Below are 15163 nucleotides of genomic sequence, written 5' to 3'. Positions count from 1 at the left end.
ATTGGACCAGAGCTCAAGGCCAAATCAAGGGGCTCAAAAATAAATAAATAAGAAAATCTATACCAGGAAACTGTGGGGTGTAGGTTGGTCTGAGATGGGAGAAATGAGGGGGATTCATCTGAAGAGGGGTTGATACCATTTAGTGCAAGTAGTGAGTATTGTGGACAAGGTTGCTAGGCAACAAGAAGAAAGTGGCCAGGTGTGATGAGAAGGGGTCCAGATGGGGATAACATAGGTGAGGAGGTGTGAAGCTTCAGGCGGAGAAGAAGAGGTGTGAGAATTTCTGTAAAAGAGAAAATGTAAAATTTAAACCTGTCTATTGTGGTTTCCTGAGGTGTGTGAGGTGAGATGATTTTGTGCAGTTCTCACTTCTTCATGAATCAAGACTGGCGCTCAGTTAAGGCTTCAATGAGTAGATTAAATATTCTGTATGTAACTCTCAGAAAATTTGTCATTAATGACACCGTTGGCTGTTATGGACGTGAATGGCAAATTTTATTTGGACTATTAGCTCCATGATGCTAACTAGCTTTCCGTTTGCAAATTACTTCATCAGCTAACATTATGAAGCAACCAACAGCAGATCCATGCAGTGTAGTTTCGTAGACATCTGTTAACCATAGCTTAGATTAGAGTTAGCTCAATAGCCGCCCTGCCCTGCATCACTTTAGGTTATTAGAAAGCAATCAATAGTGATACACGTTAACTTTGTAGCGTTACATCATTTATTGTTGGCTTAATCAACTCAGTTTGTCATAATACACCCATTAGTGTCATGGATTACGATGGATAAGTAACGTAGTGATTACTTCTGCGAGCAAGTTAGCTGAGGTTCGTCAGCTAGCTGTGACTTAGCTACACCAGAGACCGCTGATAAACCGAGAAACCCCACTTCAGAGTCATCTCCTGTATCTGTGTCACGTGGGTTTTACCACTGCTCCTCAGTCCATTCATTCCAATGGGAAAAGCGAACGTAACTACAGATGACCGTTTCCTTTGTCCCATTGTCATTGAAATAAATATTGGACCCATTTTTCACAAGCCCCAATGCTTCTAAACATTGTGATACTGAAATGGCATTTTGTCAGACAAACAAATCAGGAGAAAATTAGCTTTGTTTGAGACATATCTCTGTCTTAGCAGCACATTCTTGCTAGATCTCTCAACAACTGACGTGATCTTACACTCGGTTGATATCAGTATCTTTGGCTACGCTACATGACGTTAAGTAATACGCAAACCAGCCCTGAAGTCTGGATTAATTACATGACATTATCCACCAAAGATAGTAATATGCTACGTTAGCTAGCTAACAATTTGTCCACATTAGCAAGCAAGCTAACATTAGCTAACGTTTGTCGGCTAAAACACAATATCACTATATATTTTGAGTCAGTTTTTTAATCCAGGATTTTTTTTCAGCACCAGGGGCACCGAATTTGATGAATTTACTGTTTATCAGACTACAAATAAGACAAGAATTAGCCAGCTAGCACACCCCATGGTTCCTCTGCCTCACTCTCCACCGGTCGGAGACTACTGTTATGTGAGGAGAGCAGATGGTAGGGCTGAACAATATGGACAAAATTTCATATCTCGATATGTATGCCAGATATCGTGATATCAATAGGATACAATATGACAATGGGTTCAGTGAAAACTAAGCATTCTTTAAAAAATATGGTACATTATAGCGTTTGTAATGTCTTTGTGCCTGCTGGACGTCGACTCACCATTATTGCATTATGCTACTGAATGCATCGGCAATCTGACTTTGCTTGGGTTTGACACAGGAGGCTCCAGATGTCCCCGCTGTGCCTTTCATTGCAAGGCACTCTTCATACAGTACTTGGTGGTGGTGTTTTAGGTGATGATGCATGTTTGTCGTGCTGCTTTGCTTCGTCGCGACTTCCGCGAAGCACGACCTACACAACACCTCGCTCTGTTGTACATCCTCCTTTCTAAAACCGAAATGCCTCCAAATAATGGAGGTTGACTTATTTATCGCCACCAAATCTGCACCTCATCTTCTGCGTCCACCTTAGATTTTCCGCTGTGTAGTGTGTACTAGCAAGTTGCTCGCAGCAACACGTCTCCCTCGCTCAAGGGGATGTTTGTGATTGGCTGGCTTCGCTGTCGATCCAAGGCGAGCAGGAAATGAGGTTTGTGATTGGCTGGCCTTGGCTGTACATTTAGGGCCAGCGTAAAAAGGATGTTTGTGATTGGTTGAGCTGTACATGGAGGTCGAGCTGGGGAAACTCATGGGGAAATTATATTGTCAATATCGTTGCCTTTTGGGATATTAATATCTTGTATGTTCATATCTCAATATAGATACGATAATGATTTATCGTTCAGCCCTAGCAGCTCTGGAGACATGTGACTATGTTGTGTTGGATGCCGGTTGTTTGATGACATTAGCAGACTCCGTTTCTTAGCTAATGTTAGGTTGTGTTGCACACTGTTAGCACTTTAGCAGAGCTAAAGAAAGGCACTCAGAAGCAAGCATAATGTTACATCCTTTGGATTTTCACGGAACATTCATCTTGAGCCCTTCACATAGAAGTCAGTCAGCAGGCTGTCATAGGCAAAAGGTCTCAGTTTTAAAGTTACCTTACAGTCCACTCATCCATTGTCAGTAAAAAGCGATTATTACATGTAAAACATTATATAAACTGTAAGCCTACTTTTAGAGTTAAGGTTAAGAACCCCACAAAGTTGTCGAAAGCCTGTCTCCAGAGCAGAGCTTGCAAAAACCAGGATTTAAAAGTCTGATTAGCACAGTAACCCGTGCGGCTGTGACATACTGTATATCTTAGCCCTGAGCTTGGTTCATCTGAAAGGATAAACAGTTCTATTTTACACAGGCTTCACCCACTAACGGGGCTCTGGAGGCTGTGGCCACTGAACCCTGAATATCTAAATTTACATGCTAAGCCAACCAGGATGAGGCTTGTCAGTCCTGTGGGGACAGCCGCTATAAAACGGCAGCAGTGACACAGCTCCTCATACACTGTACTTTAGCTCACAGATGACTGCTGAAATGACTTATAATAAGCTCTGCATTAGGTAAAAAAAAAAAGACTGTAGAAAGAAGAGAAAAAGTACGGAGTTCAAAATATGGACAAAGTGCTCTAAATTTGTTAAAGTCAATAGGTTGAGCAAACATTATGCTGCTGTGTGTGTGTCAGTTTTGAAAATAAATATTGCCAGTAGACATTGATGTATGAACAACTTTGTGATAAAAAAAAATAGAGCATAAAAGGACTTAGTACCCAGATGCGCAAGGATATGTATAAGGTCTTTGTTGAATGAGACACGACACAAATATCCGCACCTGCTCTTTGATCTAAATGCATTTATGATATCATTTGTTAAATTCATACGAGGCACCAGATGTAACCGTTCTGTTTCCAAAACAGCCTTTTTGTTTTCAGGGGTGGATTAAACGGGACACTGCAAATGTTGAAAGGTTGCAAAGAATGTTTTTTCCACACAAACTGTAAAACATCACAGTTTGATTGACAGAATAATGACACAACACGTATTCCGGAAGTATCCAGTTTATGCTGTTAACTGACCATGAATAAATACAACATCACATTGGCACGTAAACGATGTTTTATTGGTACTCAAGAGCTTAGTGGTTTAGAGTTTTCATCACCGCTAAAACCAAACAGCAACACATCATTTTATATGTCATGTGTTTTGCCCATTGTATTATTCAGCTGAGCCTCCAGATCTGCAGGAACACGGTGGCCTGAGTTACAGTTACACAATGTTCTCTCCCTCTCACACTCTGTGGTCAGGCGTCTGGAAACAGCTTTTACAAGAGGTTGAGTTCATATAGCTTCAGCTGGGTGTGTATATGCATGACTGCACTTGTGTGTAGAAGTGCTCAGAGTCCCTGATGGACATCTGCATTAGAAAGTACATTGATTTTTTGGGTGATTAACCCTCAACTTGGCAGCACAATGTATGTGACCAATACAAAAGTGTGACATTTAACATACAACCTGTGAAAGGGTTTGCATTCTTGAATCCAGGCAGTGTCGGGTGCATGTAGCCAAGATCAAAATGCCTGCGCATGAAACACCTTAAAAGAAAATAATCAGTTTATCCATGTGAATGTTGATAATTTGACTTTTTTGTCAGTTTTCATGCATTTCTTCGACACACAACTTTAATACCACACTCATAATCAAGTATGCGTACAATATTGTTAATTCCCTCCTATTTACCAGTTTGCAGGATGCTCTGTAACTACCCATTAGTTCCTACCATCTTGCTAGCAAAGGTCAGTCTACACTTTATGCTCCAAGTATTTCATTTAGTTTTCCAGTGAAGCATAAACTCCACTCGCCCCCTTTTAAATCACACAAATCTCCTATTTCCAGGAGGTTGTGAACTCATTAACTTTTTCTAGACTCATTTCATGTTGGTCTCAGCAACATTAGGCAAATACCACAGCTCAACTGACTGGCTTAAAGGGTGAGTTCTTCTTTTTTTGAAGTGGGGTTGTATGAGGTACTTATCTGTAGTCAGTATGTTACATACAGTAAGGAAAGGTAAGTTTATTAATACAGCGCGTTTCAGCAACAAGTCAGTTTATAGTGCTTTAAAGCATCGAGACAAATGGCTGATTATTTGCCATTGAAGAGAATACAAAATAAAAATGAGACTAAGACAGGTGTACAATACAGGAATAAAAGTTACAGTGCAGTGTAAGGATTGAATCAATATTTGAAAGTTGCAGCAGACCTGCAGTTTTCTGAGTTTGTTCCAGATATGTGGTGCATAAAAACTAAATGCTGCCTCTCTGTGTTGACTCTGTTTATAGAAGACAACAAATACATTACAATACAGAAAATAAAAAAGTAGTTATGACAGCAATGACAAAATGTCGTTTACTATGGGGACCTTTATGAACCAGTGACAAAAGACGAACTTAAGCTTATGAGTAGAAGAAAATGACGTGCCAAAGGAAGGTCTGTCTGATGGCAAAGCAAAGCTGTGAAAATATTCTACATACAGCGTACACAGATCAAAAAAAAAAAAAATGCTGCCCCATCGATAGTAGTACATTACTTAGTTTCTGTGGTGGTACTTGTGCCTGCTTCTCCAAACTGAGGATGTGCTGGCAGCCAGCTACCGTAGGTAATATACTAATCTTTTTGACAATGCCTGTTCAAGGCAGGAATTTTACGCCCTTTTTTGCATTGCTGTTTTTTTTTTTATAAAAGGTACAGTCGCAGAATGGGGAAACAGAGTTGTCTTGCCTTGACACAGGCAGAGGAGGTAGTAACGGCACCAAACGGATGTCTGTGTAAAAGGGGCAGCTGGCAGGACAGAACCATGGACTGAATGGATGTGACATTCTGACGACATCTGGGAGATCTAAAAAGCAGCTAGAAGCAGCAGTTAGCGCCTAACTCAAATAAGAAGAACAGCTGCTGAAAATGTCCGCAAATTGGGAAAACATGAACTTCTTGCCCTCGAAGCAGAGAACGAGTTATTGTTTAGAAAGCACTGCTGATGCACACTAGAGGCCGATGCTGTTGTGTTACATGTCACACTCGTCACGCCGCCTTTGCTTTCAGGATGCCAGTGTGCTGTCTAAAATCACACACTGGGGCGGCATGATGCCTACGTTGTTGTGTGCTTTGTAAAAATGAAAAGCCTGTGTAAAGAAGGGACTTCGTAGCAGCTGTATAGCGTGATCTCTGTGCAAAAAGGCCTACTGACTATGGATAAGTACCTGATATAACCCCACTTGAAAAAAGCTGAACTATCCCTTTAAAATGATCTGCTAAGCTAATCAGGAGCTAAATGGAAAAATCAGAGATTCAGTGTATTGAGGACATATGGTTTTGGTTGAACGCAGACATCCAGAATTAGACGTTCAAAAAACATCAGCATTTTTCGACGGCGTGCTCGCGGTTCTGCAGTCAGGAGGTGATCTTATCATCTCATCATGCAGTTCACATTTCTGTACAGTGTCTTTGAGCATATTATTATTACCAGATGATATCAATATTTATTGGAAAAAATGACTATATTTCACTGGTGCTGGAGGTGTGCTGGAGGTGTCCTGAAAGTGTGCGGGAAGTTTTGGGACCAAAGGTAAGCCAGGAATCTCAGTAGCCATAGAGTTATTAGTATTGATCATCAATTCTATCAATCACCCCGCTCAATGATTTTTCTCTTCTTTCTGTAATGTGAAACAAAACAATAAAATCAACTAAATTACCATAAAATATATCTCGTTCACATAAAGCATGAACCAAGTGTGCACTTCCAACCATCAGAGCCAGATGAAAACATCATTTCTCTTCTCCGGCTCTCCTGGAAGAAACTTTCCAGCACTAATCCATCTGATAAAAGGTCAACAGTTGAAGCTCACCACATGATGGATGAGACTACAGTAAAAAAAAAAAAAAAAAAAAATCCCCCCTCCTTTCCCCCTCCCAATTTGGCTAGTGCCAATTCCCACTGTGTGTTGGAGTTCATTTAAGTCCAAGTATGTTGTGCCTCTTGAGGGACACTTTGAAAACTTTCTTTTTCCCCGATGTGGCATAAAACAGTTCTTTTAGGAATCTTAACCCCCATTGAGCTTTATGATGTCCCCCCACAATGTTTAGACTCCCCAACAACCAACAATTTATTTAATTATATAGTCTTTCATAGCCCAGAGTACTTCATGTAGCAATAAATAAACATCAGTAATCACATTTTGCAAGACTGAAAAATACAAAAATAAAATAAAAAGCAATTTAAAATAGAAATAATGTTCTCACACCTAATACCACCATAGACACGTGTATTTGTATTTCTATGTATGGATTTGTGGATGTATTTTCCTTTGTTTTCATTCATTTATTTATTTCATTCTATTTTATTAATGGTCCAATAGGTAGGATATATGGGGGTGACTCAAACCCCGGCTCCTCCAGCCCACATGTCGAAGTATCCTTGAGCAAGATACTGAACCCAAATTGCTCCTGATGGCTTAAAATAATCATTGTGTTTTCGTTACCTTAGAATGAGTCATTTATATCTACATAGGGAGAAGGTCCTCTTCCACAGAGTCCTTCTTGTTGCACCATGTTGTGCTACAGTAGCCTAGAACAGAAAAAGCAAAACACTGACTCTAAATAGGGCCATTTGCGTTTTTACGTCGGCTACCATTGTTAGCAGCTCTCAGCAACAAGCTTAAAGAAAACACTGATTTTTTTTTTTTACGTCAGACTGCTTTATTTAACGTTTTTACCTGAGAGGAAGAGACCTCTGATAATTCAGCTCCTGGTAAAAACCTCACGAACGCCTGGATTTTAAGTTATCAAAGAATAACAGTTAACACACATTGGCAGGTGCTGGGCTAGCAGCCCGTCTTCAACAAGCCAAACAGCATTTGAGAAAGACTGATTTATAACATCAAACTGCTTTATTCAGTATTTTTACCGGTTTAAATCACCTGGTCCATTTGTTGTAGAAAGGAAGAGACCTCTGCGGGTAATTTGTCTCCTGGTTAAAAACCTCCTGAACAATAACCACGAAGGGATTCTAACCAGGAGAAGTTTCATCTGGTCTCAATCTGCAATCCTTCCTGTTAGATGCCACTAAATCCTCCTAAATCTCACACTCTGGGCCTTCAGCTCTGAAAAAGCCTACTGTGTAAAGCCTCCAGGTGTTGCAAATTAGTGTTTCACTACAAGCACTTAAAACAGTACATCTGGTTCTTGTTCTTTCTAATGCCGAATTAAAAAGATTCTAAAATAGCAAAAGAGCTCTCCATTCCTTGTATACACTTTTAGGTAATTTAGTAAAAAGGGAATTACTGATACAATAGTCTGAATGGCTCCTAATATTAGCGTAATTTTTGAGTTAAAAAAGGTCTGTAGTTTGTGATGTTAATTTTAAGGCAACCAATCACTGAGTGCCGTTTTTCTCTTGCTGCTTTGGGTCCTATTAAAAGAATCTCAGTGTTTTCCTCATTTAGCTTTAAAACGTTCTTACCCATCCATACATTAGTGGCAGTGAGACAGGCAGTGAGAGCACTGGGGGCACTTGGCGAAACAGAGATATACAATTGTGTAGAGCAGCCAGCCTCCAAAGCAGCAAAGACATATTCCCTTGCCAGAACTGTGGGCATCGCCAAGTGTTTTCCCTGGATGCCACCCAGATGGCCAGGCAATTAATAAACATACATCAACAGTTGCAGCAAAATCACATTAGTGAAAAGCCCATATGAGGATGTGGAGGACATTTACAGATAGAAATATATAACCATGCACTGCATCATCACAAATGATTTTGTAAATCCTTGAGCTCCAGCAACACTTGTAGTATTGAGATTAACTTTGTTATGAGATCACTTGCATAGCGGATGGTTAAACTCAGGATTTCAGCTAAATAGGCTACGATACAGTACTTGTTCGGCGCAACCTACCGCCGCGCTATTGAAAGCTGGCTCAAAAAAGGCAAGAAAGTAGCACCCAGCGCCCAACCTTGCATTTTCAACCTACCGACCTCGAATAAAAAGGTCACATCACCAAATTACAAAAACACCCATTTCTCACAAGACTTTTGTCAGATAGTTTTGCTTTTGCGATATCTGTCTCTGATATACCTGCTGCCACACTGATGCAGTGGAGGTGAACGGAGTTTTGTTTGCATTAAAAAATTACATTTAAAACCTTTAGAAACTGAGTCCTCATGAAAGAGGGTGATGCACAGACCTCGCGTGTCTCTGAGACGTGTGCTGACAGTGAGGTCTGTGGATTATGGAGAGTTTCTGGAAGGAGATATTGATGTTGATTTGTTTTAAATTGCTGTTTTTCACTTTTGTATTGGGGTAGATGCTGACATCTCAGATACCTCAAAACCTGGACAAATAAAAGCAAAACCATCTTCATGACTCAGTGCTGCCATAGGTAAAGGAAAAATTGTGTTTCTCCAACATAAGCAACCCGAAATGATTTCAGTTTGAGTTATAGACTCCATATTCATTCCTGTCATCGGTTTTGTCTCGTGACGTGCAGCTAAGTCCTGCGGTTTGTTACTAAGCCTCCTCCACTTTAGAGTGCGGTGGCGTGCATTCAGCAGCTCTGAACCTCAGCTGCTCTCTCTGTCTCTCTCCGGAGATCTGTTTTCTCAACACTGAAATGAAAAATGCCACTGACCTCGACCAGTGAAACCAATACTTTGTTTTGGCTCATGCATGACAAAAGTAGCAGTCCATCAAAGATATCACTGAGATTTCTTAAATTTTCCGTAATCGCTCAGCTCTCAGCTGTACGGCAGAGGATTGGCTACGTTTGTACTGATTCACAGGATCTGTTTCTCTCTGCATGATGATTGATGCCTCATTGTGTGAGGTGATTATGCCTATACTTTTATCTCAGTCCGACCTGAATAAATGACAGCAGCCTTGACACACGCTTTATTCGCTGGAGCCGTCAAACAGTATTTTTCATAGTCACAACCTCCCCTCACACAACTCTGTAAACATATGTATTACTGATCTGCAGTTCCCCACTGCAGTCCTCCTCTAAGTAAGCGCTATCTGTCGGGTGACATGTCCCATTCCTCTCACAGAGCCCAATCTGCGCCCCTTATCTGATAAATTGGTTTTAATTTGTCTCCCAAGGCAAGTGAGCACTTTGTAGAAAGGAGCAAAAAGGCTATAAAGCAGTTTAAAACTGTGTTGTTTCCTCTGCTGTATTTTACTCTAAGCCCCACGCCACTTCTATTGATTTTTCTATAATCTTATTTTATTCTGATGTGCGCCTCAATTCGAAAAACACATCCATTGTTGTATTGTAGTGCACTCAAGTCCTCTCCCCATACACTTTGTTCTTTTCTTTATTCTGCTCAGCACAAATATCCTCTCCTTCCCTCCTCTATCATGGTTTAAGCTCTCTCAAGGTCCAGTGTGTAGGATTTAGGAGAATATGTCGACAGAAATCGAGTGTAAGGTAATAAAAATTGTTGTTTTCATTTCCTTAGAGTGAGCCATTTACACTTGCTGGCCACTTTATTAGGTACACCTTGCTAGTACCAGGTTGGACCCCTTTTGCCTTCAGAACTGCCTGAATTCTCAGTGTCATAGATTCAACAAGGTGCTGGAAACATTCCTCAGAGATTTTGGTCCATATTGACATGATGACATCACACAGTTGCTGCAGATTTGTTGGCTGCACATCCATGATGAGAATCTCCCGTTCCACCACATCCCAAAGGTGCTCTATTGGACTGAGATCTGGTGACTGTGGAGGCCACTGGAGTACAGTGAACTCATTGTCATGCTCAAGAAACCACTTTGAGATGATGTGAGCTTTGTGACATGGTGCGTTATCCTGCTGGAAGTAGCCATCAGAAGATGGATCATTACACCACCAGCAGCAGCCTGAACCGTTGATACAAGGCAGGATGGATCCATGCTTCCAAATTCTGACCCTGCCATCTGAATGTGGCAGCAGAAATCCAGACTCATCAGACCAGGCAACGTTTTTCCAATCTTCTATTGTCCAGTTTTGGTGAGAAAGTCCGTGTGAATTGTAGCCTCAGTTTCCTGTTGTTAGCTGACAGGAGTGGCACCTGGTGTGGTCTTCTGCTGCTGTAGCCCATCTGCTTCAAGGTTGGACAAGGTGTTGTTGCTTCAGAGATGGTCTTCTGCAGACCTTGGTTGTAACCAGTGCTTATTTGACTTCCTGTTGCCTTTCTATCATCTTGAACCAGTCTGGCCATTCTCCTCTGACCTCTGGCATCAACAAGGCATTTTGGCTCACTGGATATTTTCTCTTTTTGGGACCATCCTCTGTAAACCCTAGAGATGGTTGTGCTGAAAATCCCAGTAAATACTCAGACCAGCCCGTCTGGCACCAACAACCATGCCACGTTCAAAGTCACTTAAATCACCTTTCTTCATCATTCTGATGCTCAGTTTGAACTTCAGCAGCTCGTCTTCAGTATGTCTACATGACTAAATGCACTGAGTTGCTGCCACATGATTGGCTGATTAGCTATTTGTGATAACGAGCAGCTGAACAGTTCTACCCAATAAAGTGTCCCATGAGTGTAGGGAGAAAGTCCTTGTCCATAGAGTCTGCCATGTTGCACCATCATGTTTCTGCGGTTGCCCAGTACGAATGAACCAACTCTAGATGGGGCCATTTGCGTTTTTGCATCAGCCATGGTAGTTTGCAGCCCCTTCGTGATGAGCAACATCGGAAAAACACTGATTGTTTAACGTGAAACTACTTTATTTTAGTATTGTTACCTCTTTAAATCACCGGATCTGTTTGTTTTGGAGAGGAAAAGATCTCTGAGGATAATTTGGCTCCCAATAAAAACCTCCTGAATGATGAACACTAAGGAAACCCTAGCCGGTTGAAGTTTCAGCTGATTGCAATCTGCAGTCCTCAACGCTAGACGCCACTAAATCTACTTAAATCTTACACGCTGCTCCTTCAACGTTCCATTTAACCCATGGTAAAATTCTTTACATTCTTTATTGTACTTAACGTACTTCCTTACTCTTACTGTTGCGCTCAGCCCTTAGTCCATTGGTTCCTACTGAAGACATAAATCAAACAGGCGTAAATAGCACATTTGTCGCGGACTAATTTCAGCTGCGGATTCATCCCCTTTTGGCACATCAGTGAGTATTTGGAGCAGCAGGAAGGCGTATTTGGGATTGAGTCAAAGTAAACTACAGTCTGTGTGTTAATGGTAATGAAGGAAAATTATGATGTGGCTCACTGATGTGTTTTTAATAGTTTTTGGACAACAATTGAGCTCTGTGGTTTAGAATCAGAATGTATTGCCAAGTAGATTTTCACGTACGAGGAGTTTGCTTTGGAGTAATGGTGCACACCCATGAACATATTAAAGAAGAAAGAAGAAAATGAAATTAACACCAAGAACTATTGCAAAAATCAAGCGATATAAATAAAGAACAGAAGAAACATATAATAAATTACATACAAAATACCTAAATAAAAATTAAAGGGTTGTGCAGTTTTTTAAAGTGGTACCTGTGTGCAAAGTATTGTCCAAGAAACGTGAAACAGTTTACATCATGAAGTATAAAAAGACAATGATCTGAGATAATAGTACAAGAGACGTGCATTAATGTAACGTGTAGTGTGTAGGCAGAGGTCTGTGTTAGTTCCTGGGTTGCAGTCAGGAGAAAACTGGTCCTGTGGTGTGAGGTTTTGGTCCTGATACACTGCAACCTCAATCCTGAAGGAAGTGGTTCAAAGAGTTTGTGTCTGGGGCGGGAGGGGTCAGCCAGAATCTTTCCTACCCGCCTCAGGGTCCTGGAGGGTCCTCAGGGTCCTGGAGCGATGGCAGATTGCAGTCAGTTACCTTCTCTGCAGAGCAAATGATACGCCGCAGTCTGCTTTTGTCCTTGGCAGTGGCAGCAGCGTCCCAGATGGTGATGGAGGAGATGAGGCCAATGGTAGAAGTGCACCATCATTGTCTTTGGCAGGTTGAACCTCTTCAGCTGCTGCAGGAAGTTCATCCTCTGCTGATGTTACTGGGGACTCACACAGGGTGATGGGGTGGGTGGGGCTGCAGACTTCCGGGGATCCACTGGTTAGTCTGTCCGGTCACCAGATGGTTAGTGTCCCTCTTGTCGGCAGACTCAGCCTCACCAGAGATGAGTCCAATTAGGGTGGTGTTTCCATGAACTACAGGAGCTTGACAGACTGGTTACTGGAGGTGCAGCTGTTGGTGGACAGAGACAAGTAGGGAGAAAGGGAAGCAGCCTTGAGGCGAAGCGGTGCTGAGGGTACGAGAGTCAGAGACATGTTCAGGTTAGTTGGTTTGTCAGCAGAATCTTTGTCGACCCAATGTTCATGAAACTTAGTGGAAGGGTGTGCGATGGGCGGAGGAAGAATCTGTTTCATTTTGGAGCTGAACCGAATCACAAAGGATCTATGAATTGTTTTTTTATTTTCATTGACATTAGGAGATAGGACGTCTGGTCTTGGCATAGGTCTACACTGTCTGAGTGCCCTTCCAGTTATTAATGTTTATTGTTTGGTCTTTTCTCTGGACATGCTTCCAAAAATAATCACCTTAGCTAGCCACTTACTCAATTTTAATTCCTTTGCTCATGTCTGCTGTCATTTCCGACTGCGCTCTAATCAACCACCCACGTTTGTTTTCCCATTTAGCCAGAAAAAATCGGCCAGTCCCCGGTTGCCCCGACGTCAGACGGAGACAAGGTGGACCTGGAGGCCTTCAGCGAGTTCACCAAGATCATCACTCCTGCCATCACCCGTGTGGTCGACTTTGCCAAAAAACTGCCCATGTTCTCTGAGGTAAGTGTTGGCTAATGGTCTCGGGGAGCAGAGGGCAAGTGTGGGAGACACATGCAGAGAAATATAACACACAGCAGAGCTCTCATCCTGTGAGTGTGTGTCAGGTGAGGAAATGTGTGATTAAGGAGGTCAGTTTATCTCACAGGATTACAGCTCCTCTGTCTGAGGAGGTGCAAGAGTTCCTCCTGATATTTACAACTTAACAGTGCACTGTGGTAAAAGACAAATGGATTGTGGAAAAAATGTCAAACACACCTAAGATTTTCTAAATCTTTACAGTTTAAATCAGTAATATTACACTTAAGGATGAGCTTCACTGTCATTATTGGCACGACAGTGATGCAACCAGAATTTAAGTGCAGGCGCCGCAGTCCTGCTGCGTCACTGAAGTGCCAATAATGACAGTAAAGCTCATAATTAAGTGTAATATTGCAATCATACATACTCTAAATGTGTTCATTTTGCAGGGCGATTGGCTCTAAAAATTAAACACCTTTTGCAAGTGTTATCTCCCTTTCCATGGAAACACATGGGGTCGGACTAATAACAGGAAAACAGTCAGTAGCGTCTTTATTTTTTAACATTTTTTACGTTCAATAAGTATAGGAAAAAAAGACGAGTAAGAGGTCATGGGATGTTTACAAAGACAGATTTTTTTCTAGTTTAAAGTAGGGTGTCATATATGGTACATACCATAATGTGTGTGAGTGGAGTGAGTGGAGTCTTTCGTATGGAGTAGGTCATCTGTTCCAGAAGGTGTAAGTGTCTAACAGGTTTAATAAAGAGACTAGCAGTAGGGCAGTTTTTCGGTAGCCAGTATTTTGTAATGACCTTTTTACTTGCTAGGTATCATCTTTACTTAGTCCATCAGGGATGTGTCCAAGATAAAGGGACGTGAATGTTGGACTAATGCTGACACCCAAAGTTTCAAAGCATTGCTTCATTTCACAAAGATTACAGCATTCATTCATTTTCCATAACCACTTATCCTGTTGGGGGTTGCAGGGTCGCTGGAGCCTATCCCAGCTGACAGTGGGCGAGAGGCAGGGTTCACCCTGGACAGGTCACCAGACTATCACAGGGCTGACACATAGAGACAGACAACCATTCACACTCACATTCACACCTACGGACAATTTAGAGTCACCAATTAACCTGCATGTCTTTGGACTGTGGGAGGAAACTGGAGCACCTGGAGGAAACCTGACACGAGGGGCACATGCAAACTCAAATGCCCTGATGTGTGTTAAATGAGCATTTCAGGTCAGAGTGAACACCAGCAATATGCTGAAACACCTTTCTACACAACATGAGCTTAAAATCCAAGAATACGATGCGTTTCACACTCTCTGCACGAGTGTCACTGCAGCGTGTCTGTTACCAATGGTAAATATCTTGCTAGAATAACATTAGCGCCACACAGACAGGCTGAGCACATATTGTCTTAGACTAAGATAACACTCAAACAGTGGGGCTTTTACACACCTCAGTCACATGCGTGCCTTTTCTTCTCCTCTGTTTCTTCACTGTGTTCAGACCCAGAGATAATAAAACTGTTGCGTTAACGCCAACAACCTGTGAAAGCTTTCTTTTGTTTCCCACAGAAAATTGATCAGGATTCAGGACACACACTATCTTAGTGGGTGGAGCAGGCATCACATGTACAAAGGCAGTTTCCTTGCCGCAGCGGCCGCAGGATGTCATCTAGTGTCTCTTCCCCTTTCACGCTCAAACTGTCCTATCAAATAAAAGAGAAAAAAAATGGTATCAACACTGGTATCATTAAAATCTTACCCATCTTACCCATCCTTAACCACACATAAACACAA

At 41.7% G+C, this 15163-nt stretch overlaps 1 protein-coding gene across 4 annotated transcripts in view; it reads left to right on the top strand.

Annotated features, from left to right (window-relative positions):
• Positions 1–15163, top strand: part of thrab (thyroid hormone receptor alpha b) — a 243753-nt gene that overhangs the window by 206944 nt on the left and 21646 nt on the right. For all 4 annotated transcript variants that reach the window (XM_033612065.2, XM_033612067.2, XM_033612066.2 and 1 more), the window contains one exon: positions 13188–13334. In XM_033612065.2, the coding sequence (XP_033467956.1) occupies positions 13188–13334 (147 nt within the window). The remainder of the gene's footprint in view (positions 1–13187; positions 13335–15163) is intronic.

This window comes from Epinephelus lanceolatus, chromosome 21 (assembly GCF_041903045.1).
Source record: "Epinephelus lanceolatus isolate andai-2023 chromosome 21, ASM4190304v1, whole genome shotgun sequence".
Taxonomy (NCBI): domain Eukaryota; kingdom Metazoa; phylum Chordata; class Actinopteri; order Perciformes; family Serranidae; genus Epinephelus; species Epinephelus lanceolatus.
This window is presented reverse-complemented; position numbering and strand designations above follow the sequence as displayed.